Source organism: Poromitra crassiceps (assembly GCF_964638095.1).
Source record: "Poromitra crassiceps genome assembly, chromosome: 7".
Lineage (NCBI taxonomy): Eukaryota > Metazoa > Chordata > Actinopteri > Beryciformes > Melamphaidae > Poromitra > Poromitra crassiceps.
In genome coordinates, this window is record NC_139628.1 from 38,079,607 (window position 1) to 38,103,875 (window position 24,269).

Below are 24,269 nucleotides of genomic sequence, written 5' to 3' on the forward strand. Positions count from 1 at the left end.
AACAACAACAACAATAATGTAATTACTCAATTGGGTTAGAGTCAACCATAGACTGTATAAAATATGGAGAAAATATGCACATCACTTTGAGGGGTGCTGGGTTAGATAGAAACTATAAAGAATACAACCCCCACACACTTATGCTCCAAAGTTAAATACTTAGGGCTGGATCCCCAGAAAATTGAACCAGGAAATTCAGGATGTATAGCTGGTATCAATTTAATAGAACTGTTGAATTAATTTGAATTGAATTTATTAAAATGTTATTGCAGGTTTAGCTAGGATATTATTTTACTACTGCCCTTAAAAAACCATAGCGTTTGAAGCCTATAGTCTCTTCTGTACACCCAAAACTGCCCCCCCCCCATGATAAAGGTTGTGCTTTTATTTTGAAGGCCAACCCACTAATTACTAATAATAAATGTAAAAATGTAATCAATTATAATCGTTCAGTCTGGCTTGATGTGGGTTAGGGTTGTTTGTGTGGATATGAGCAGGCTGGGGCACTAGTGCAGTTCACTGCAAGCTGCATCAAACCCATCAGACCAAGATGAAAAGCTGTTTGTTACATTGTGAAAATATTTAGGAAAAGGGCAAGTCTATTTTACTTTAGAATAGTTCTGCTTTGGCACTTTCTAAAAATAAAATAAACAATTATAAAAAACACAAACACAAAAACCGCAATAAGGTGTATTTGTTAAATTATAAGCAGAAGTCCTGTTGTTTTATTCCAACTGATTTGAAACTATATGCCAGAATCAAATCATCACTTTATTGACAAAACATGGGCAAGTCAGTTACTGGAGATACTGTCTAGAATGATCATTTGTCTCAAAAACTCATAGAACATGTTATGCAGAATGTGCAGGCCACTGTTATTTGAATTGGTCTATTATCTTAACATGGAGGGCCGTCACACCACCAAAAAGAGAGATAAAAATTAAAAGGTTAGTTTGTTTCATACTTTCAATAAACAACGCTTAGTATGAGAGTATATGGTGCTCTGTGCACAGCCATGATACTAATCCAGGGTAGAGCTAGAGCAGTAACAGCAGCATTCAGGAACCAGTGATCACACAACGCATATAATTGCTTCTTCAGGTTCACTCTTCACTTGATTGGCACCAGGATCAGGTGTGGGTTTACAAAAAATGTCTGTGCCAAAAGGTATTACAGAATTATAAAAGAATTACAGATCATATGATCATCAGATCATGTGACAACATGAATTACAGATCATGTGACAATAAAAGTAATCTTTATCACAACATCACATCTATCTATCTATCTATCTGTCTGTCTGTCTGTCTGTCTGTCTGTCTGTCTGTCTGTCTGTCTGTCTGTCTGTCTGTCTATCTATTTATTATATAGCCTACTGTAAATTTGGCAATGTAGACTCTCTCTCTTTCAAGAATTTTGGCCAGCCACAGTTATGCCATTTTACGTGCTGATGTCATCAGTGATGTCATACATAGGCATTGTGACATCATTGTGACATCACTGATGATATCATCAGTGATAAGGAGGCAATTGCCCCCTCAGTTCCTATGGGCATGATGCCTCTGGCCACCGAGCTAGCAAGCCCGCGCAGTGGGCGAGCCTAGGAATCGAGCCCGCGTAGCACGCGAGATGCCTACTTATATACTACACTACTTGATGAACCAAACACACAAGTTACAATAAGAGGGTAAAACAATATCAAGCATCATTATCAAGCTGTCAAATATCAAAATGAAGAAAATAATGAAAATGTAGTAATAGAAAATAGGCTAGTATAGGCCCCAATAGAAAAATATCAAAACATGTCATGTTTCCACTACACACACTACAAGTACCATTACCACAGATGAGGCACAAAATGGCAACAATATCATCACAATATAACCACAGACAATACAGACATTCAATGCCTTGTATTGTCTATAGAGGGGGGGGGGGGATCTAGTACTTTTTTTTCTTTTTTTAAATAGCGGCAGGGTTCTGTGCCGGGGGAGATCTACAGTGCCTCATCTCTCCATATACAAGGAATCACCTGCAGATACAAAGATGACTAAAAATGCTGTTGTATAAAAACCAACAGGTAGCCTACAGGTACAGGTAATACAAATAATTTCGTAGCGCAAAATGGATTACTGCATTTTCTTTACAGGACATTAATTAAACAGCTCATCACAGTCGCACTTTCATAAGAGCAGTTAAGAGATATTTCTAATTCATGCCCATAGATGGTGGTGCTACAGGCCATACAAAAGAAAGAGTTATAATGAAATAAGTCACATTATGCAAAACTTAATGAGATTTGAATATTTACAGATAAGCATCAATTACTGCCAACCAGTGTACAGTAACATCCAATATGCAGTTTTCCTGCATTGTGTTGTTGGAGCTGTGGACATGTTAACAATTCCATCAAAAGTTCTCATGTGATTTGTCTCTGACTGGGTACTGGACTCTTGACTATTTCTGAAAGTGCTTTGAGTCCCCCTCACTTCAACTCGCTGAGTCCAGACTCTTGAACCGGGGCACTGAGACTTCCCTCAGTGTTTGCTGGCTTCATTACAGCACCAGTGGTGATGTCTTCTTTTTTGAACATTTTTTTCAGGCTGGACCTTAAATTCCATTCTCGTTTTTTGGCAAACGTGTAAACACATCCAAAGAGATCAGGAAATACCAACATCAGATCAATGTTGGCTGCATCCTCAGCACTGCAAACAGAGAAATAAATAATTATCCCCAAGTAATGAACGTTCAATTAATCTAACCCTGAAAATGGTCTACTTTGTGCATGACCCTAGACCCTAGAGAACTATACCAGAGGTTCTCTGATAGAGTACCAAAGTCTCCTTTAGTCTATAGCAGGGGTTTTCAAAGTATGTGAGACTGTGGGCCTCCCCCCAGACAAAGCTTGGAAAAAGGCACCTCCCTCGCTCAATTCCTGGGTGCACTGCATATGGGATCATGATTGTTATTTGGACACTCAACAATTGTGCCAAGATAAGAAAGGGGGTGATGTGATTTCCTCTGTCAGCACCAGTTAGAGTTAGATAAACTTTTGATTCACACAGCAATAAAGAGAGTTGCAGCAGACCAGGAAGAGACTGAGATGAAATTACAGTGTGAATGACTTTCTCCAGATTTGTGAATGATGCTTTAGCTGTGGCTAGGATTTCTGAACTTCAAGATTTCGGGGCAGGCAGGTAGCAGCACAAGGTGATATTGTCTATGGATGATGTATGCATCATTTGCTGCATGAATCAAACTATCTGTGGGCACTATCTGTGCTGCATTGTTGTCAACATTTAAGAATGGACCACTTCTCTTAATAATAATACTAATACTAATAATAACAATAACAATAATAATCATCATAATAATCATAATAATAATAATAATAGTAATAATCATAATAATAATAATAAAATATCATTTAACAAGTCTAACTTACTACTCTGAGTGTGAATGGAGGTTGCGTATGAAGCGCAGTAATCCCAGTGTGTTGTCAGGGTAGCGTTTCTTCTTGCCATCCATCTTCTCAACCAATGCTGGTGGGAACTGGAATAGCAACAAAACTGATGATAAAGTGGCTTTCGGACCTACAGTCAGATATGCAACAACAGTTACTGTATGTCTCAGCTACCTTGTTTTTCCACTGATTGAAAGATCCATCCCCAGGATATTGGTTCAATTCCTGAATTAGTTTTGCATCAGGTTCTCGACATTTCTTCACTTCCTCCTCATCGCCAATGGTTTTCAAGTATTCTACTTTCCTGAAAGAGAATTATACTTTGCATAATTTACAAAACTACATAATTTAAAACCAGCCAGTTGAACAAAAGTACCTTTTTGTCACATCATATTTATATATAAAAAAGGTGTGGTTGCTGTTGAGCCATAGAAAAAAGCATAAGTAGCCTACTTATTAAGTAGATGTCAGTGAATGAAGAAACATTTGAGCAGTGAAAAATGCTTACAATGTGAATCCTATTTTCCATCATACCGTCCCCAAGTGCTTCACTATAAAGATACATCTCACTCGGTGCGCAGTTTTCCAATAGTTCTATCGCTAAGGCCGATGGATACTCAAAAATTAAAACAAAACGAGCATGTGCAGACTTCCGCCAAGAGACAATACTCTGCTAGGATATGCACATTTTGTGAGTCGCATCAGAGCCCTCACCCACGCACCCCAAACTCCACACAAAAAGGCCCTTTGGACGACCCCACCCCAGGACCTTCTAGCTGTGAGGCGACAGCGCTACCACTGCGCCACCGTGCCCCCCGCCCCCCAAAAAATGGCCAGTTATGATTAAAGTGCTTCTAGTACATCACCTTTCATTGGGCCAGAAGAAGGGATGATCCAGACATTTATCCACGCTAGGTCTCTTCGCTGGATCTCCATTAATCATGTCCTCAATGAGATCCTTTGCAACCACATCTTGAACATGCTCCAGGCTGTAGTTCCCTTCAAAAATGTTGTTCTCACATTCACGGCAGCCTTCTCCAAATGGATGGTGTCCTCCAGAGATGATGTAATAGATCAACATCCCTGCCACCTTAAGAATTGGCACAACAATTTAGTAATTACAGAATAATGTTTCACCCAGCCATCAATTAAATGGCTCCATCAGAGGAAAAACTAACTCACCTGTATATCAGTGTTTGACTTGTATGGTATGTCAGTGTCTTCTGTCAATGTCTCTTTGGCCATCCAGCATCTTGTTCCTGCACTTCTTGTGTGTAAAGTCTTTTGTCCTTCAGGTATTCGTCTGCTTATGCCAAAATCAGATAATCTGGCCCTCCTCTTAACATCTGCAGGACAAATGGCATAAACAGTAAATTATATTATATATTGATCAAAATAAAATCCAATATTTGTGTATACCGTACTTTTTAAATTTCAGACAGTGAATTGCATGTTTACTAATTTCTTACCAATCAAGACATTCTGGGGTTTGAGATCCCGGTGGAGAATCTGAGGATTTTGACCATGAAGCACACTTAAACTATTGAGAACCTGACGGACAAGTTCTCTCCTCATTTCAGAGAGATTGTCTTCTGGAAATTCACGTCTGATATATTCTTCTAGGGTGTATTCACATAGCTGAAGAATAAGGTAACCAAAGTTCTCATCCTCTGCAAAGTCAACATATCGTACAATGGTTGTATCATCAAGCTCTGGAAGTCGTAAAAATCCTTCCTCGTTCTTCAGTACCTGATAGTTGGATTTAGACATTCTCTTAACTGCGACTTCAGTGCCGTCACTTTTCAGCCCCCAGAAGACTTCAGTCCCATCACTTCCCTTTGCTATGCGGAATTCTGCATCTTTCACATACATGATGCTTCCAACTCTGGTTAATTTACTGTCACCAGTGTTAGCAAGCTTCTCTAATGTATCCCTCCACCTTTCACTGATTTTAAGCCATTCCTGTGACTTTAATGATGTCCCAGTGTTGGGGAGGACTGGCTCAACATTTGAACTTTGAACAGAATCTGAAACTGAAAGTGCTGTTGGGTCAGTTGCAGCAGAGCAAACTTCATCATTTGGCTCCTCTGGCTTTTTTGCCTTTTTCTTCTTTTTCTTCTTTTTCTTGGATCCTGGTAAGACTTTACTGGTTGGTGTAGAATCTTCACATTCTGAGTTTGCTTTGTTGAAATGATTTTGCAATGCTCTAATGATTTCTTTCAGGTTGTTATCACTTTGCATGTCTACAGATGTCAGTATATCCTCAGGCACTGAAGTTATTCCCTTTGCTGTAAAAATATCAGCTGCATGCTCAAATGAAAGCAAGTTGGCAAGTATGCCATATGCATAGACTCTTACATCAGAGCGAGGTTGTTTCTGCACAAAAGGAGCAATTGCTGTGCATAATTTGTCAAGGAATATCTGATCCCAGCCATTTTTTACTTTTGTTTTCTGCGTAATCACATAAATTGTTTCCAGAATAGCTTTCAGTACATCAGGAACGTGACGTGAGGAAAGTCTTTCCAGCAGGTGGGGGATCATACCCAACGATATCTCATTTGGTATCTCGCTCATTGTGCAGAAAACTGATCGTAGACTTCGAACAACTGAAGACGTGAACTTTTCGGGAATGTTTGGCAAGCGTTTGACTACATCCGCAATGTAGGAGTTCAGATTTCCTGTGTCCTTCAGCCATTGCATATTTCTCTGATGGTACTCTTCAGCATCTGGCCCAGCAATATCAAAGAGCATTTCAGTCATGGTCAGATGGGTCTGAGGATGCTCCTGCAGCATGCGACTGTCAAATATTTTGAAAACATCTTCAGGTCTTTTCTCTCTCATTGCAATTTCCAGATCAAGAAAATGTTTTATTTTGGAACATAATTCATTACCTTTTGATGCAAGGTCATTTACCACTTTGCATATTTTGTTATTGGCTTCTAGATATTGAGGTTGTAGTAGCAAAAGCAATAGTGTTACATTTGCACCAGCACAGATTAGCTCTTTCATGATATCTTCTCTGTCACGGATGGCAGCAGTTTGCAGTGGTGTAGCTACAGGTAGGATGCTATTATCCCCTCCATTTGGATTAGCTTTTGCTTTAAGCAATTTCCTCACACAACAAACAGGCGTTTGAACTCTGTTGGAAGATACGGCATAATGCAAAGGTGTACAGCCATTTCGAGACATCTGGTTTGGATTTGCACCCTCTTGTAGCAGGAAATCACAAATATCTTCATTGTAATATAAGACAGCAGCCATCAAAGGGGAAATATCATCATTCACCACTTTGCATGGGTAAAGTCCATTAACGTCATTGTCCTTGAAAGATTTCTTGAGTGTACTGAGTTTGTTGCGCTTACTGAGTTTATTGTCACTTATACACTGTATTATAGGATGCGTTTCTTGGATGGCTGTAGCAGTCATTTGTTGTAACTGCTGGAGAGTAGCAGCCATTTGTTCTTTTAACTGTGGGGGGAGATCCATTTCTTCAGTTCAGAATACAGTATCTGTGGGGTGCCAAAACAATTGGTTAGTGTAACATTTGGTGCCTTTTAAATTCGGTTATATACTGTACTGGCAGCTAATCATTTTCTGTGATTTAAACAGCAACAGGATGTCTGCTGAGGTTTATCAGTATAACTGAAAGTCTATTTGAACTTTAGGTCAACTGGATGTCGATGTAGGAAGCTCGGGTAGAGGATTGGTAAAGCTATAGATGCTGTAACTCAGTTTTTACATATTCATAGTTATGCAACTAGAAGGTTATCTGTCACTTTTGTGTTTGAGACTTTATTGTTTAAAAAAGATTTGGTTTTAGGCATGTCACTGTTTCTACAGTACCACCTCTTTAGAAGTAAAATACGTTGGCTGCAATACTATGCTGCCAACGCTGGTAACATTGCTGGTGTAGAAGAATTTATCAACTTAATTCAAATGTGGCACAAGTAATATTCTAGTTCAGGGATACTCAACTTGCTTTGCCCAGGGGCCACTTTCGTGAAATGATAGAAGGCCAGGGGCCAGTTAATAAACAAACAATATACATTTTTCTGTAGCGGATTGTAGGTTTTTGGGGTGTCAGCTGCAGTTTAGTCTGACAATGTGGTGCACACCGGATAGTTAGTTAGGTTAAGTTAGTTAGGTTACTTTACTTTACTTTATTGGTTTATTGTGACGGGACAATGCACATTAATGGACATGTTCAGAAATACAGAAGCCTCTATATACGAAAACATGTAAATATGCCGGAGTTAGCTAATGCTAATTTACATCCGTAGTCCCCAATAAATATCAAAACAATCACTCATTACATTCATTCAACGCACAAACTGAAATATACATGTAACGTGTCATCGCAACAGATACCACAGCACTACAGACATCAAAATTACAGCAAAACACAGACAGGATGTACACAACAAACTGATATACCTGTAGCGTGTCATCGCAAGAGATACCACACATTACAGACATCAAAATTACAGCAAAACACAGACAGGATGTACATGCAGCATGTCAGTGCTAAAAGAAGAATACTACACCTTCCATTCGACAGGTTACATGATAACAATACATAGATACAGTATGAAGGCTACTCTACTCTCTCTTAAGTGCTACACTTAAGTGGTGAAGTGCCTAGTGCAGGAAGAGAAGAAGATTTGGAAGGCAGCTATTAAGCTAGTGTTCACAAAATTGGTTTGTTTTAAGCCATTTTTTGAGCTGGCTTTTGAATGCCGCAAAAGTGGGGCTTTCCCTAATAGCCATAGGCAGTGTGTTCCAGCTAGTGCTGCCATTGATCGACCAGGTGTTTTTTGAGAACGTGGATTTTCTAGCTTGGACTTCGCAGTCCCCCCTAGCTGCTGCCCTTGTGCTCAAATTTCTATTCTTCCTTCTAATGAACTCCCCTAGAGGAGGAGGAGCCAAGCCGTGTAAACATTTATAGATTAGACACGTGCTTTTAAATGTTCTAAAATTGTTAAAGCTAAGGAGCTGATATTTCTCTAAGATTTCACAGTGATGATGTGATTGTGGTTTTTTGTCAAACACCTTGATGGCTTTTTTATAGAGCTGTTCAGGGGGTTTGAGCACAGTGACACCAGCGAAGGACCAAAAGGTTAAGTACATACATAAGTGCCTGTAGCGAGCAGATGGCGGTATTTGACAATTTAGCTGGAGCTCAATCAAACTTTATTTCACATTACTTTTTCATTGTGAATTAGATTCAAATTCACAATGAAAACTAACGTGAAATTATTAGAAAATGGTCGGGGGGCCACTCTGCACCCTGTCGCGGGCCGCATCTGGCCCCCAGGCCGCAAGTTGAGTATCACTGTTCTTATTTGCATATATCATCTACCCGAAAATGTGAAAGGCCTTTCAGGGGCGTTCATTTACTAAACCCACACACCTATGGCAAAGTCCCAGCATCTAGAATCATTTCCCACCATAACTTACAAAGATGCTGATATCGACTGATTTTTTCAGGGGACAAGTGATGTAATGATCAAAATTTAGTGAATGTGCAAAATTCTTAGATGTAGGTCACCAAACACACTGTTCAGAGTGAACAAATGTTTCCTTTCCTGGTGGGGATGTAATTTAGAAATGCTGGTCATTCTGCTGAGATTTATTACTGGTGATAACTACTCACCTATACTCTACCCACCTTATCCTGTATGACTGTATGATAAAGTGGGTTGGTCTTCTCTGGCAAAGTGGCACAATGAACAGTTGCTTATCTATCTAATGTTATCTATAAAGCCCTTGTTGCATAGCTACCACCTGACTCCTCCCGGAACTTTGGACCTTATCTAACTTTTATTTTAATGCCCCAAATTCTTGGAATGATCTTCAACACATGCTAAAAATCAATACTCTACTAACCTATGGAAAAAACCATGATCACAAACCTCCCTGCTTCAATGTCTGTTGTAACTGACTTTTCTTCATTCTCATCTGTATTGTCTGTGTATTTATTTTAAAATGTTAACTTGTCTGTAACTTGACATCATCAGCCTAAATGAGGGTTCTTCAAGTTTAAATAAAGTTTTCAAATTAAATGAAAAGTATATTGTCCCGTAACAACGTCTAACATGACTTATGCCAAAGCTTACAAGACCATCTTTCTATCAGTAGGCTATAATATTTTGAATACTTTTTTTTTTTTACTACATATTTCATATTTCTCTCCCTTTCCCAATTGGCTCCTGTCATCCACATGTAGTGAAACCCCTCTACCTTTTCTACATGCATGAAAATGTCGCTAATCAATATAGAACAGAATGCGACTATGGCTCTTCCTTCAATGTTCACTTCTGAACTTTTCTGCTCCTACTTGAGCCGACCACATGTTCACATAACATTAGCCTGCCATAAAAGTGTTTTAAAATGTCCACTTCCAAGCAGAGCTATAAGCAGATGTATGCAGACCAAGCTGTTTTGTGTTTTCCATTCAATTTATCTGAGCCCAATTGTAATTAATACCAACAAAGTAAGCAAGAAAAAGACATACCAGTGCGAGTCTGTGTGATGTGGGTCTGATGAAAGCTCTGGGTGCTCCCTCTACCTGTGCCTGTCACTTCCTGGACACACCTATTCTGTACACTGTGTACACACAATACAAAGGTTCCCTGACCCTGCGCCAGGGCCGGGCCTAATAGGCATTTCAATCAGGAGAGGCTAGAGACCAAAGAATGAATAAAATAATATATATTACAATAAAGTGGGCATTACAGAAAGAATGATGAGAATAAGGTATTGTTATTAGTCTTTGGCGGTTAGACACCGCAGGGAGATCTTGAGAGCGCTGCATCAGCCCAGAGCAGCATCCAGATATATCCCCCTGTGGAGTCTAGATACTGGTGGTGCTGGTGATCTCCTTCGGAGATTCATCATGAGACTTTTCCGACTGAAGAATCTGATAGGTCTGCGAGGACCGGGAGGGAGGGTGCGAGACTGACAGCAGCGGTGTTGAAAGGCTGAATGAGACAGAAAAAACATATTTAAGGAAACCGCCTCCAAGCGATTGGCTTACGATGGGGGTGAGAAGCAATGTGATAGGCTTACACTGGAGGTGTGTGGGGTGAGAGGTGATGTGAGCAGTGATGTGACACTATGCTATTGGTTAAAAGAGACTAGGCGGCAAGCAGCTGATTATTCAATTGAAGCCCGGAAATTGACAGCTTATTATGAGCTTGTGAGTAGATTGAAGGGTGGAGATATAAGAAGTGAATTAAGAAAGTGTAAAATGCATATTATAGTCTTCCTGACTGAACTTACGTTAGAACTACATAAGTGAACTAAGTGGCTGCTTAGGGCCCCCACCTGCTTAGGGCCCCCAATATAAAAAGACATGGCATTGTGTTGTACAGGCTGGCTGGCAGCTCTGAACAACAGTTTCTATGGTGCTTAGCGAAGGTTCAGTCTGGAAGACTATCTTTTGCATGCTTATGCTGTAGTTTTACTTCTCATGCAACCCTGTATCGTGGCAAAACGTGGAATAGACCCAATGGGTTGTTTCATACCATGCTGCTACTCACATCTGCATTCTTGCTCACTTATAGTTTCCTTGCGGTCATTTCCTGGTGGACCAGTTTTTTAATCTCAAGAGTTCCAGGAAGTAAGGTTCTGGATTAAGCAGCACTGTCGAGTTGCAGCAAAATGGACAGTTTCTGTTGTACTTTTTTTTTTTTTTTTTTTTTATCAAATTGTACATTATCAGCTTTATTTTAGCATTCAAAAGTAGCGCGAGACCCCTTCCTGGCTGTTCATTGGCTAATGAGTCACGCATTCATAATGAGTCCTTCCGCTTCCTGGGGACGATCATCAGTCACAACCTAAAATGGGAGCTGAACATCAGAGCTCTCACCAAGAAGGCACAGCAGAGGATGTACTTTGTACGGCAGCTGAAGAAATTCAAAGTGCCAAGGCCACGATGGTGCACTTCTACACCTCCATCGTTGAGTCCATCCTCACCTCCTCGGCTCCTCCATCACTGTCTGGTATGCTGCTGCCACTCTCAAAGACATTAACAGACTTCAGCGCATCATCCGCTGCGCTGATAAGATAATCGGATGCAACCTGCCATCCCTCCAGGACCTGCATGCAGCCAGGACACTGAAGTGGTCTCGCAAGATCATGGCCGACCCCTCCCACCCTGGCCACAAACTCTTTAACCAAGTTGTTTTGGTTGCAGTTTGACAGGCAGCTCTCTTTGAGATCAGCGCTTCCTGTGTTAGCCGATTGTACGTGCAAAAGGGAATGTTTGCAGGCGCTGTGTTCAAGACAGGCAGCTTTAGGCAAGGTTTCCTGTTTGAAAACCTGTTACAGCTGCCTGCTCTCATGCAAATATTGTTTCACCAGAGAGGATTAAGGAGAAGGCAGAGAAATACTTCATCATCACTTAATCAATCAATCTTCACCCACAGGGCCCTTGAAAAAGTCGTAGCCCCGGGGCCCATGGCTACTTTAATCCGGCCAACCCGGTTCGGCCAAAACTAAAAAGTATAGTGATGCCCTGGGACTTGGCTAATTGTTAGGATGTGTCGCACTCTCCTTTCCGAGGACCTCACCTGGACAGCCAATACCAGCAAAACAGTCAAAAAGCCACAGCAGCTACACTTTCTGAGAATACTCCGAAAGAACAACCTGAACACTGCGCTGTTGTTAGCCTTCTATCGAACCGCCATCGAGAGCATCCTGTCCTATGGCATTTCTGTGTGGTATGCAGGATGCTCTGCATCAGACAGGAAGGCCTTGCAGCGTGTCATTAAGAAGAGGCAGGACACGTGCACACTAGGAATATGTTGGACCAGATATAATGGAAAACAAGCATATTTATGATTGTTTAGAATGGCAGGACAAATGCAGGCAAGCCCTCCGGGCTTCCCTTTTCTCCCAGCACTACCCACCAGTGATTTCTGTTTTGTTTGATTGTTTTCTTTTTTGGATGTGTAAAATCAAATCAAATCAAATTACAGAGTTCATTGATAAATTTGGTTGATACTGAAACCTAACCTAAGTTTAGTTTAGTTAAACATTCAAATCACTATAAGCTGGCAAAAACTGATTTTCTCTCTTCAGAAAGCCAAAAACATTCTCACACTGAGAGTTTTCAATATAAGAGTGACGGGTCTCAACAATGTGCCATATTTGTTACTAATGGTCCTTGAGGGATACTGCATCATCATTGATGAGGGATGATGTGTTTACAGTTTCATTTCATGATACAATTTCCACTTTTCAAACTTTTTACTCACTGACATTCTTCCACAACCCCGAAACAAACCCTGGTACACGATATAACACATCTTAAAATCACATTTGTACACATTTATTTTGATACTCAACAGATTAAGCGTACAGTATATTTTCATAGTAACATTCACTATTCTTAAAACAATCATACAAAAGAATCTGCATGTGATAAAGCTTGCATATTAATTTATTTTATTCTGTACCATTGATTTAGTATGAGTAGAAGCACTTTGTCTTGAGAATTGTCTTCAGTTTGTTAGTTGTATCTAAAAAGAAGTTGGTGAACATTCCGTTTTGAATGTCATGCTCTTGCAAGCTGCAGTAATATTTTTAAGATAAGTGCAAAGATTTGTTCCGATTTTTGTGTGATAAACAAACAGGTAGTGGCATTTCAGTCCTCGTTATATGTACACGTTGTAGTTTGTATTATAAACATTCAGTATTTTAAAAGAAATGTATGAAAGGAAAAGCATCTCACTGCAGGTTGATAAATGTACATAAACGTCTTTGTTTCCTGCATGTTTGGACAAACTATGATATCTGCCATCAAATTCAACTGTTTCAATGACAGACCAATAGTCAAGGTCGCACTATTGGGTTTTTAAAGACACACCAGAAGCCGTTTCTTTATTGAGAGGGGTGTTTTTGTATTAGCTTGAAAACAAATGATACAAATATTTCAGTGTTCCACTAGCTGCTGTTCACTGTTTTAAACTAAATTTCCCTGATGTTACCTAAACACAGGTCTTTCCCACTCAATGGAAAAGCAAGGGCTTATCATTCACCTCTGGAATAAAAAGGGAGGGGGAGTCTCCATATCTCACATTATTTTCGTCTAAGAAGGTTTCAGCTATAACCAGTCTTCAATATCTAACTTCCTCAAACAACACACTACTGCTTGATATTTTACTGTATGCATTAAGCACATACAGTATATTCCACTAAACAACTACACTCTAAGGACTGGGCTCTCAGCTACTATAATTAAAGGTTTGTGCTTTCAAGACATTTCCCTGTATGTAAAATGCAATGGGGTGTGATAGTTTATCACGGCCAGAAGGGGGCATGGTAGGCCCATCACAACACAGTACCCCAGTGCGGATAAGGCAACATACTGTACACCACAGGGTATGAGGACATGAGGTAAGTGGTACATGGTTGAGCAACCACACTCCTTACTACCTCAGCTGCCCCAAAATCTTAAGCAGAGTTAGACAAACTAAGTCATATTATCTGTCTCAGGTCTTGGTGTATCCTGTTTTCCTTGTATAAAATAAGCAAAGGGGATATTAAATTAATACATCCAAGAAAAGCACAAATTCTCTTTCAAATCTTTCCACACGTTGGAATGTGAGCTGAGTTTTTAGGGCAACACCAACTGCCTTGTCCAATTGTCCATTCTCTTGACTGATTCTCTCAAAGCCTTTCCCAAGTGGTCAGACCTCTGAGAGCCTGAGAGCCAATGAGAATAGAGAACAGGACAAGGTCCATGAGGCAAAGTCAAGCTCAAGAACCTAAACGGATTCCAAACACTACTTGGCCCAGCTCTGCTATTAATGACAGAAAAACTACATAGGAATCGATACTTAACAGTTAATTACATCCCTTCCCCTCCCTCTTGTTTCCCTTCAAAAATTTGATTTTTTGTGTGGAAGACGTTGGATGCAGGAGGGCCAATAAGGCACAGCCCCTAACTAGCTCACAAGCTCAAGTCAATGATGATGTGCTCAAAGATCTGTGTGTTTCCCTTGAAGCTGGAGGCGAAGATGAAGTCTCTGCGGTCAGTGCAGACCACAGTGAAGGAGCGTGGTGCCTGGATGTACACCTCCTTGAAGCGCTCAAAGACTTTCTTCTCAGCATCCCACAGGTAGATCTGCGAGAAGGTGTAGTCGCTGCCCAGGGCCAGGTAGTAGCGTTCTTTGAAAGAGAAGGGCTGTAGAATCATGGAGCCTCGCGAGGGCAGGGCCTGGATCTCCGCAAACTGTTTGGCACCCCAGCGCAGGACTTTGGAGTCGCCGATGTAGCGCGTCATCGCTAGGTAGAGTTCCTCCTTGATCCGGAAGTGTTTCACAGCGACCACATCCTCCATGTTGGGGATCTCGCCCTGCAAGGCGAACTTCTGGTTGCTCCGGCTCCACTGGTAGATCACCGGCACCTGTGAGCGACTTGCCAAGATAAGGTGGGCCTTTCCATCCAAGTCTAGGAACTCGGCATCCGTGTCACGGAACCACTCGTGCAGTGACTGGTACGAATAAAAGCCCTTGTCGTTCCACTTGTAGAGAGTGGACAGGCCCGCTTTAGAGCTGTCCGCAATCACAAAGAACCAGTCGCTGCCAATCTGGAATGTCTCAATGTCATTGGGTTTGGAGATCTTGGATACCTCAATGTCCTGGAACTTGCTGAACCTGCTCTGGTCCTCATCAAACTTGTAGATATGGGAACCACCGAAGAGCTGAGCCACAATGACAAACACCTGGTTCTGGATAACCATTGACTTGCACCCCACAATGGACTGACCTGAAGAGCAGGGAAAGGAACAAATATTGTCAATGAATAATAATCGAGTTGAAAGGTATCCAGACTAGACTGGAGCAGACGAGACAACAATGTGGGAAATTAGGGCTTCCAAAAGGCTCACAGCAAACAAAATACCTTGCTTCAAGGAAAATTCACAATTTGGGGGGATAGTGACATAAATGCATCTTTGAAAGAGGACTGGCCTCACCATTACTCAGAAATTCTGTCTATTAGTTTTAATAATTTTAACAAATACAGTACAGTAACATATAAATCAAACCCATTCTAATGTTTCATTAATAGTCTTTGATGGGACAATAACATGAGTGGACAAATTAACCAAGCGTTCCGAGACGTTAAGACACTACCATACCTGTGATGTTGTCATATGTCCTGTAGTTCATCTCTATGTGGTCCCATTGCAAAACCATGCAGCTCTCGGTATTGGGAGCAGCAATTGTCACATAGACATCATTCTTATATGCGAATGTGTCAACAGACAGAGACTCGGACGCCACATACTGATGGAGGACGAAATCTGTGGAGAGGCACATTTCTGAAATGAATTACGCTTATACCCTTACAGTGACAAAATTCTAAAAGCCAAGTTAGCCTAAATTGAATGGATGGAATGAGGGGAAACTAAACATTTGAAATCTCAATTGGCCTGCCTTTTCATGACATTGCTTGCTCTAAGTCACTGTTAATTAGAACATTGCCTGGTGCTGATGCCAGTCAGAGAAGAGACAATGCAGGATCAGGTGTTTTTTCCTCACCAGTTGAAATGCATTCGTTGTGCAGACTGGTCATATCATTGAGCCGCTTGTCCTTCATGTCCTCGGGTCCAACACACACGACATCGGACACGGTGGCGTTGGTGTTCTTCAGCCACGTCATCAGCCACTTGGCACGGCAGTCACACTCAAAGGCATTGCCTCGCAGGTCCCTGCGGAAAGGCATATATGGCATTGAACAGTAAGAAACTCTGTGTGAGATAGCATTTTGAATCCTACTGCCTACTGGAGTGAACTACTAGTGATTTCACGAATGGATTTGAAAAGTAAGATATTGAAGGATACTTCAAGAATAGAAAATAGAAACTTCTAAATGCGATCCTGGAAAAACTTGACATGATTCATGAAGAAATCAAATCAATCGCCTATCAAGGAGATCCCATTATTTATTCAAACACATCTGACTACTATAATAAGGCAGCCCGGTTCCGCTCAACGGCGCACAATTGCTCGAGGGACATCACTGATGATGACATAACATTACATTACATTACGTCATTTGGCAGACGCTTTTATCCAAAGCGACTTAAGTTACAATAACACATTTTTGTCAACAATAGAGCAATCAACTATGCAACACAGTCTATGACAACTACAACTTCTGAAGGAATAGTGGTAAAGCTTAGGTTAGTAATTTTTTTTTAAGAGAGAGAGAGAGAGAGAGAGAGAGAGAAATGTTAGTTCAAAAAGGGCCCAAATGGAGCCTGAAAAGGTGTGTTTTAAGTTTTTGCCGAAAGATTGGCAGTGAAGCGGCCATCCTGACCATGGGAGGGAGCTCGTTCCACCATTGAGGTGCCAGGGACGAGAAGAGTCGCGATTGGGATGAGCGACTTTTGAGCCCCCGTAGCGAAGGAGGGGCGAGGCGTCCTGCACTGGTGGAGGAGCGAAGGGAGCGGTGAGAGGTTTGGAACCTGACCATAGATTGCAGGTACAGAGGAGCTGTCTGGTGTACTGCCCTGTAGGCCAGTACCAACAATTTAAATTTAACAAATTATCAAGTGACATCACTGACTCAAGCCAGAGAAACGCTGGTTGAAGGTGCGAAGCTTAACACATGAGTTGGCATGAGTTTGGTCACACCCGAAAAAAGTGTGCCCATGGCGCATCCTCTCCAGAGTCTCCACCCTAGAAATGTTTGCGCAAAGCACACGGATTTCTAGTATAACTGAAAGACAAACTTACAGCTCTATCAGAGAGTCCAGATCGATGAAGAGATCCCTGGGCAAGGCTTTTATGTTGTTATTTGCCAAAGACCTAGAAACAACACACCATTACAGTAGGTCAATAGAATAAACATTACCCAGCTCAGATAATGCTTATTCCATTACAAGCCAACGGAAAATAATGATTTAGATACAAAGATACTATGGGAACATCAGTGTTAAAGAAATATTTAATGAGATGAAAAATGGCAAAGCAAATTCATTTGTTCAGTTTTATATATATATATATATATATATATATATATATATATATATATATATATATATATATATATATATATATATATATATATATATATATATATATATATACCGTACTTATAGAACTATTCAACATATTTGAACATGTATAATGGTTCCTGCCATTTCTGTACAGTATAATCCTCTGCTAAAAATGGTTGGAACATACAAGTGAGTCAAGTCCCTGAGTCCTCTGAAGGCATATTTGGATGCTGTCTCCATCTTGTTACTCTCAATGAACCTGTGGTACATAGCAACAAAACATGGACAATTATGTGATCACTTATGAATCCACAACTTGCCTATCAATTAAAACAATACAGAAAAACAAGTACTTTGTTTATATTAAATAATTCACTTGTGATATTTCAATCAGTGAAATTCTTTTTTTCTTTGCGTCCTCTGACACGTGCAGTCAGCAGCCGATTCTTTTAACCTGACAGCAAGGGGTTTGGCAGGCTATAGCAGGTGGGAGGATCGCGATATTCCCCCCAGTTCCCCTCCCCTCAAACAGGCGCTCCGACCGTCCAGAGGAGGCACTAGTGCAGCGACCAGGACAGATACCCCTAATCCGGCTTCCCGCCACCCGCATACACGGCCAATTGTGCCTGTATTGCCACCTGACCAAGCCTGAGGTAACATGGGGGCTCGAACCTGCGACCCTCGTGCTGGTATCAACACCTGTATTTGAATTTTCAACCCCGACCTCATAACCTCATCCCCACAACAGCAATTCCAGAAAAGACGTCCACACATTGTGTTACATTTAAGTGTGCAGATTTACCCAGCTACGGTATGAGACTACACTGTTGTGTATTTAGTTATTAGATCAGTTCACTGAATGCCTTGGTAACACCTTGATGACAACACACAGTGTAAAGGTACTTACAGGTACTCCAGGTGTGAAAGGCCAGCGAATGCATCATCCCTTATATTTGTAAGAGAATTGGAATTCAAAAGCCTGGAATGAATCATGAAAAACACATGGACAGATGTTAGCTGCTACAGAGTGAAGTGTCGGTTCAATGTTTCAAAATGTTTCAAATTGTGATTTAGTTTGCCTACTAAAAGGGAACCAAATATATCGTCAAGACAGAGCAAACTGACAAATTAACATGTGGGCTTGTATTATTTGACTTCTGCCTAATATTATTTTCATTTTGGGAATATGAGAATGATAAGATAATTTTAGGGGGATATTAATGACAGTGTTGCCATTTTGATTATCAAGTAGGACTACCATTCTTTTTTCTTTTTCTTTTTTGAGAATGATTAGTTGATTGACTGGTTCCAACATTAAATGTCACACATGGAGATCTTTTGCCTTCTCTTGGACATAGCAGAAGAGCCACACACTGTCAATGATAATATAGCAAGCAGTGACAGGGCAGCAGGTCACAGACAACCAATATCCACTGTTCCAATCATTCTCAGGCCTAATTCTCGCAGCCAAATGCTGGAAAGAGTAATCATACCAAATGCCCACTGTGGTATACTGCAAAAAATAATAATAAGATCAACACTTCTTACCAAACATATAGCTGTAAGCAAAAGACACTCAGAAAATTATAGTTCTTAAAAAATAGTTTTGAAATGAAAAGCGTACATTTAACTTCCAAATATTGATTCTTTGGGGAATATTATGGGGCCAAAAGAGAAAAATACGCTGAGATAGCAAATGCACTCTTCCATGAGATGCAGGTCATTATGAAGTGTGTCACGATGCACTGTGGGCCAATCCTCTCACGCCCACCTGCCACGCCTTTTGTTTATGCTGACATCACACCAAAGCGTACTGGAGTAACAAAGCAGAGCGATGTCTTCCGGTAAGTATGATTAGTATGCTATGGGCTTGCTCTCAAGCTCAACCCCATTTCCTTTATAGGAGCTGGATAATTTAGGAGCATCTTGACAGCTACACATGTTACAGTATATAGGATGTCCTCCAGCCCAGTCAGCTGGCCAAGGCCAGGAGCCAGCAATGACATCATGTTATTTATTTGACCTCCAGGTGGCCCAAAGTGAACACTGTCTCAGAACACATGTTTGTATCATGGCTATAACATGCAGCATACTGTATTTATATATATACACACACACACACACACACACACACACACACACACACACACACACACACACACACACACACACACACACACACACACACACACACACACACACACACACACACACACAGAATAGGATGAATATCTGTTTCAGGTTCAGGTGGTCATTAGTTCCTACTGTAATGATGCTTTGGAATGAACTCAGTGTAGCAGCTCGCAGTGCCCTATAATCCTATAGGCTACTTGGGGTAATTCAGTGACAGAGGAATTTCCCATTGGCTACTACAATTACTATTAGCCTGATTGATTTGGCATGATGTAGCAAGCACCACTTCCAGAAACATGAATATTCAGTTGTGTTAAGAAGATTGCCCATTGAATCTTGAAATTTAAATGAATGCCAAAATCAATGTGTCCGATTTAAATGAATAGCCTATAGGCCTATGTGCCTTTGGCGACACATGACATCAATTTTAACATAGCCTAACACATTTGGTGTAATATTGAATGGCTCTTACAGTAGCTGGAGAGACGGCATGTGAGAAAACATTGCCTCCTTGACCTCGGAGAAAGTCCCATTGACGATGCTCCTGAAGGAAATGCAGGGTGAATGAGAGAGAGAACATTTTTACATGGTATTGTAAAACGTGATGATTTAAATTAGATAGAAATAGGTTTGCATTTTGTTAAAATCGCAGCTCAGTAATGGTGTCTTCTTTAGAGTGTTTACATTAGGAAACACCAGGGCTATTGGGAGAACCTGTCAAATAAGATCATATTAATTGCAGGATATAGTCTATTTATTTATTTTTACTTGCAGCTATACACATCATTATGGGTAGGCTACTCACAAAGAGTTGACGTCGTTGGGGCTAATCCTGGGGACATAGGAGGACCCGACGCAAATGATAGACTCCTTGGAGCAGCTGCATGTTGAAGGGCATCGGAAAACCTTCTTCAGATGAACCGGTTGAGACAGGTACAGGAGGGACACGGAAAACAATGCCCACATCTGAAGAGTTGGCAGCATCTTTCTTGTCGGGCTTGCATGTGTGAGGTTTGCTGAGAACACCGAGGCAGACAGACGGCGGCACCGTGTTTCCACCCTGCACCATGAAATGCTGCACTGGATCCCTGACATCAGCAAATCAGCTGCAGCTCCCCTCCGTAGCCTACCATTTAATTATTTATTACGCCAGAGCTCCAGGCTATGTGTTGGTTAAACATCCCTGCGCTATATATGCATCGAAAATAGGATATTATTAGGCTCCTTAATGGATATCCACAGCCGATCTATTAACCCCTGCAATTCACATCAGACTGTTTAGAGATGCTTCAAAAACATTGCTGATATTTATTCGATTTTTTTGGGTCTATTTTCAGTTTTCCGAACAAAATATTTCGAATGAACGTCATATAGCCTACATGGGCTACTTTGTTGCCAAATTGCACATACAGTAGGCTGGGCTTAGTTTGAAACTTTGTAAGTTTTAACGGTATGCGTTTGCTCAAAAGAATTAGACAGATGGTACTGGCAGACCTCGTCTGAGTCACTTATGGAAGACATCAGGAAGTGATTAATCTAGTTTTATTTGAAAAACTAATTACAGTAGCCTACAGTAGGCTATTCCCTGTAAAGCCAGCACGATGAAGCCCACACCTCGGATCACATGCGCATAACTGCAGCACCATGGACAGCGCCTCTGTGGCACGGTCCACGCAGACCTCCCCAGGATAACTTGACAGTGGGCTGAATGTATAAGCTACAGTCCGAGTTGAATGTGTAGGGCCATAACAGAGTTAACATGAGATCAGGTCGACACTGTTACATAATTCACAAGTTGAGAAGGCTATAAGCAAGGTATGTTTATTTGCATCGTACATAATGTACATTTCATACATAGCAGGCAATATGAAAGTGCTTTATAATGTAGATACAAAAGAGCATGGAGAAATAAATGGGTTACAAAGCGAAAAAATAATAATATAAAAGAACAAGCCCAAATGCATTATTAAAATAATAATCAAATCATCAAATCAAGTTTCCCCTGATTTGTAGATCAGCTCACCTCACCAATGTAAATCATGCATGTCTTAATGTCCTGTCTTTGTCCTGCCTTGTAGTATGTAGGCTAGTCAAATGTTCACTTGGTATCGTTTTTCTTCCTTTCTTTCTTTCAAAATTAAATTAAGTAAAAAAAAATCAAATCAACTAAAATATAAAGATATTTTTACCCCCCTAAAGGAAACAATTGAGTGGTGTCACTTCAAACAGTAACACGTCAAACAGTAGGCTATATGATTAAGTGTGTCTTAATATTTCTTCAAAGGCAATCACAACTGAAAATACTTTTTGAGGAACCCATGATGTCCCTGCTGGTACCAGTACCCTGTGTCCCTGGATGACTGGATGATACCAGCCTGGTACTTCATGTCCCTAGTGGGTACCAGTCTGGTACTCTGTGTGCCTGTCGATATCATCCTGGTACTCATATCTCCATTGGTGCCAGTCTGGTACTCCATCGTCATGTAATACAGAGGCAAAGGGCCATTTGTCATCCAGCAGCATCCCTGGGGTACTTGAGACTTATGATTAAGTGTGAACTGCAGATTCAGGAGGGCTATTTTTAAAGGCGGTCTATTTTGGTGAGGATGGATGAGGGTAAACAACTGTTTGGTTTTTTTAAGGGACCAAGAGGCCCCTAGAGCCTCTTGCCAGTTGCCATGAATACAGTCTAAAATGCTAATAGCCAAGCTACACCAGTAGGGACCTAATGTGGCAAGTTTTGCCCATAAAACTATCATTTAATGCGCAATAGCAATCCTGATTACAAGAATAAATAGTTCAATTGTAATTCCGTAAACTACAAATGTTCCTATATCTTTCAACTGCTCTAACTGCACAAATAACCATCACCAACCACTGCTCAGTAACTGCATATTAAAAACAAATGCAATCCCCAGAGCTATATCCTTAATTGTCAAAAGTGCTTGTGTCTTTGGGTCAAGTCTGGAGTGATGTGATAGCAAAGTGTCTCAGCGGCAGACTGCTTCAGATTTACACACTGCAGCAGACTTGATCAATAGGGGAGCTTTTAAAAACTGGCTGACACAAAAAGTGGGTCTGACTCCCTCTGCCCCCACAGCATCCCTGCATCATCAGCACCAGACAGGCCTCTGCCCCCACAGCATCCCTGTATCATCAGCACCAGACAGGCCTCTGCCCCCACAGCATCCCTGTATCATCAGCACCAGACAGGTCTGACTCCCTCTGCCTCTGGCCCCACAGCATCCCTGCATCATCAGCACCAGACAGGGAGAAGAGGGTCTGACTCCCTCTGCCCCCACAGCATCCCTGCATCATCAGCACCAGACAGGGAGAAGAGGGTCTGACTCCCTCTGCCCCCACAGCATCCCCGCATATCAGCACCAGACAGGGAGAAGAGGGTCTGACTCCCTCTGCCCCCACAGCATCCCTGCATCATCAGCACCAGACAGGGAGAAGAGGGTCTGACTCCCTCTGCCCCCACAGCATCCCCGCATATCAGCACCAGACAGGGAGGAGAGGGTCTGACTCCCTCTGCCCCCACAGCATCCCTGCATCATCAGCACCAGACAGGGAGGAGAGGGTCTGACTCCCTCTGGCCCCCACAGCATCCCTGCATATCAGCACCAGACAGGGAGGAGAGGGTCTGACTCCCTCTGCCTCCACAGCATCCCTGCATCACCCAGCACCAGAGAGGGAGGAGAGGGTCTGACTCCCTCTGCCCCCACAGCATCCCTGCATCATCAGCACCAGACAGGGAGCAGAGGAAGAACTACAAAACAAGTGGGGGGTGTTACAGGGTGAAGGGAAGAGGGAAGGCGGGTGCATTTGGCCCTTGTCAGAACAAGAGAACAGCTTTTCCTTAATACCTCTGCTCTGCATATTGAAAATGAATGCATTGTTTTATTCATGATCATGTTCATGTTATGGTGCACTGTACTACTGAGTCATTAAAACCCGCTTCTGCTGATGTTTCTTAATACTCTGAGGCAGCTGAGGCAGAACATTTCAAGAACACTGACGCACTTATTTTAGAATAGACCCAGTGACAGCAAATACATTGGTAGCGATCCATACCTTAGTGTTTTCACATGAGGCTGGCTGAAGAAAAATCAGGCTGTATGCATTTTGAATTATTTCATGATTTGACCTTTTTTTTATATAATGTTATATACTTCTATGTAACCTTGATATTTTCCCCCTTTTTTCTCTTACTAAAAGCCTAACTAGGGACAGGAGTTGGAAACCAGCAATAGCTATAATCTGTATGCAGAATGTCAGTTACATCAACTTGTTGAATGAGTTAAAGTGGCACTAACACTTGCACTGTCCCTATCAAATAAACCATATCACTATATAATAAATAAAAGCTTAAGAACGTGCACCGACTTCTACATCACATGCCTCATGCTTGTCAAAGTGCAATCAACCTTGATAATACCCTGCAGACGTTGGGGGAGTGCATAGGGAGCGCTCGGACAGTACAGTATCGAAATATAGATTGGTCATCAGTCAGAGAAGCTCCAGTCAGTCTATTTTTGTGCCTCGGGGCACTACCTGCTTTGCCTCTTAATGACTGAGACTGGAGAGCAGAGGGAATAAGATGAAGAAAAACCCTGATGTGCAAACACAGAGGAAACAGCTTTGATTACAGGCCAA

The 24,269-nt window shown here is 41.4% G+C and overlaps 2 protein-coding genes across 2 annotated transcripts; both read right to left on the reverse strand.

The window, feature by feature from the left end:
• Window positions 1–1,514: 1,514 nt before the first annotated feature.
• LOC310779373 (uncharacterized protein) lies at window positions 1,515–4,423 on the reverse strand. The gene is made up of 4 exons (XM_083639913.1): window positions 4,330–4,423; window positions 3,638–3,767; window positions 3,446–3,552; window positions 1,515–2,705 (listed from the first exon to the last, which is right to left on the reverse strand). The coding sequence occupies exons 1-4, from the start codon at window positions 4,404–4,406 to the stop codon at window positions 2,486–2,488; spliced, it is 534 nt and encodes a 177-aa protein (XP_083496039.1). The 5' UTR covers window positions 4,407–4,423; the 3' UTR covers window positions 1,515–2,485.
• Window positions 4,424–14,420: 9,997 nt separating this feature from the next.
• Window positions 14,421–20,679, reverse strand: lgi2a (leucine-rich repeat LGI family, member 2a; the record flags this gene model as incomplete). The annotated part of the gene is given in 9 exon segments (XM_083640275.1): window positions 14,421–15,233; window positions 15,607–15,776; window positions 16,015–16,184; window positions 17,215–17,286; window positions 17,665–17,736; window positions 18,385–18,456; window positions 20,083–20,154; window positions 20,416–20,661; window positions 20,663–20,679. Coding segments are annotated over 9 exon segments (1,704 nt in total).
• Between the last annotated feature and the right edge of the window lie 3,590 nt (window positions 20,680–24,269).

Bases quoted from the DNA above. Each gene is read 5' to 3' on its own strand.
- LOC310779373 (XM_083639913.1), bottom strand. From the start codon at position 4,406: ATGATTAATGGAGATCCAGCGAAGAGACCTAGCGTGGATAAATGTCTG. The intron at 3,768-4,329 runs GTGATGTACTAG...ATTCTCTTTCAG, and splicing joins TTCTTCTGGCCCAATGAAAG to GAAAGTAGAATACTTGAAAA. The intron at 3,553-3,637 runs GTAGCTGAGACA...TTGCTATTCCAG, and splicing joins TCAATCAGTGGAAAAACAAG to TTCCCACCAGCATTGGTTGA.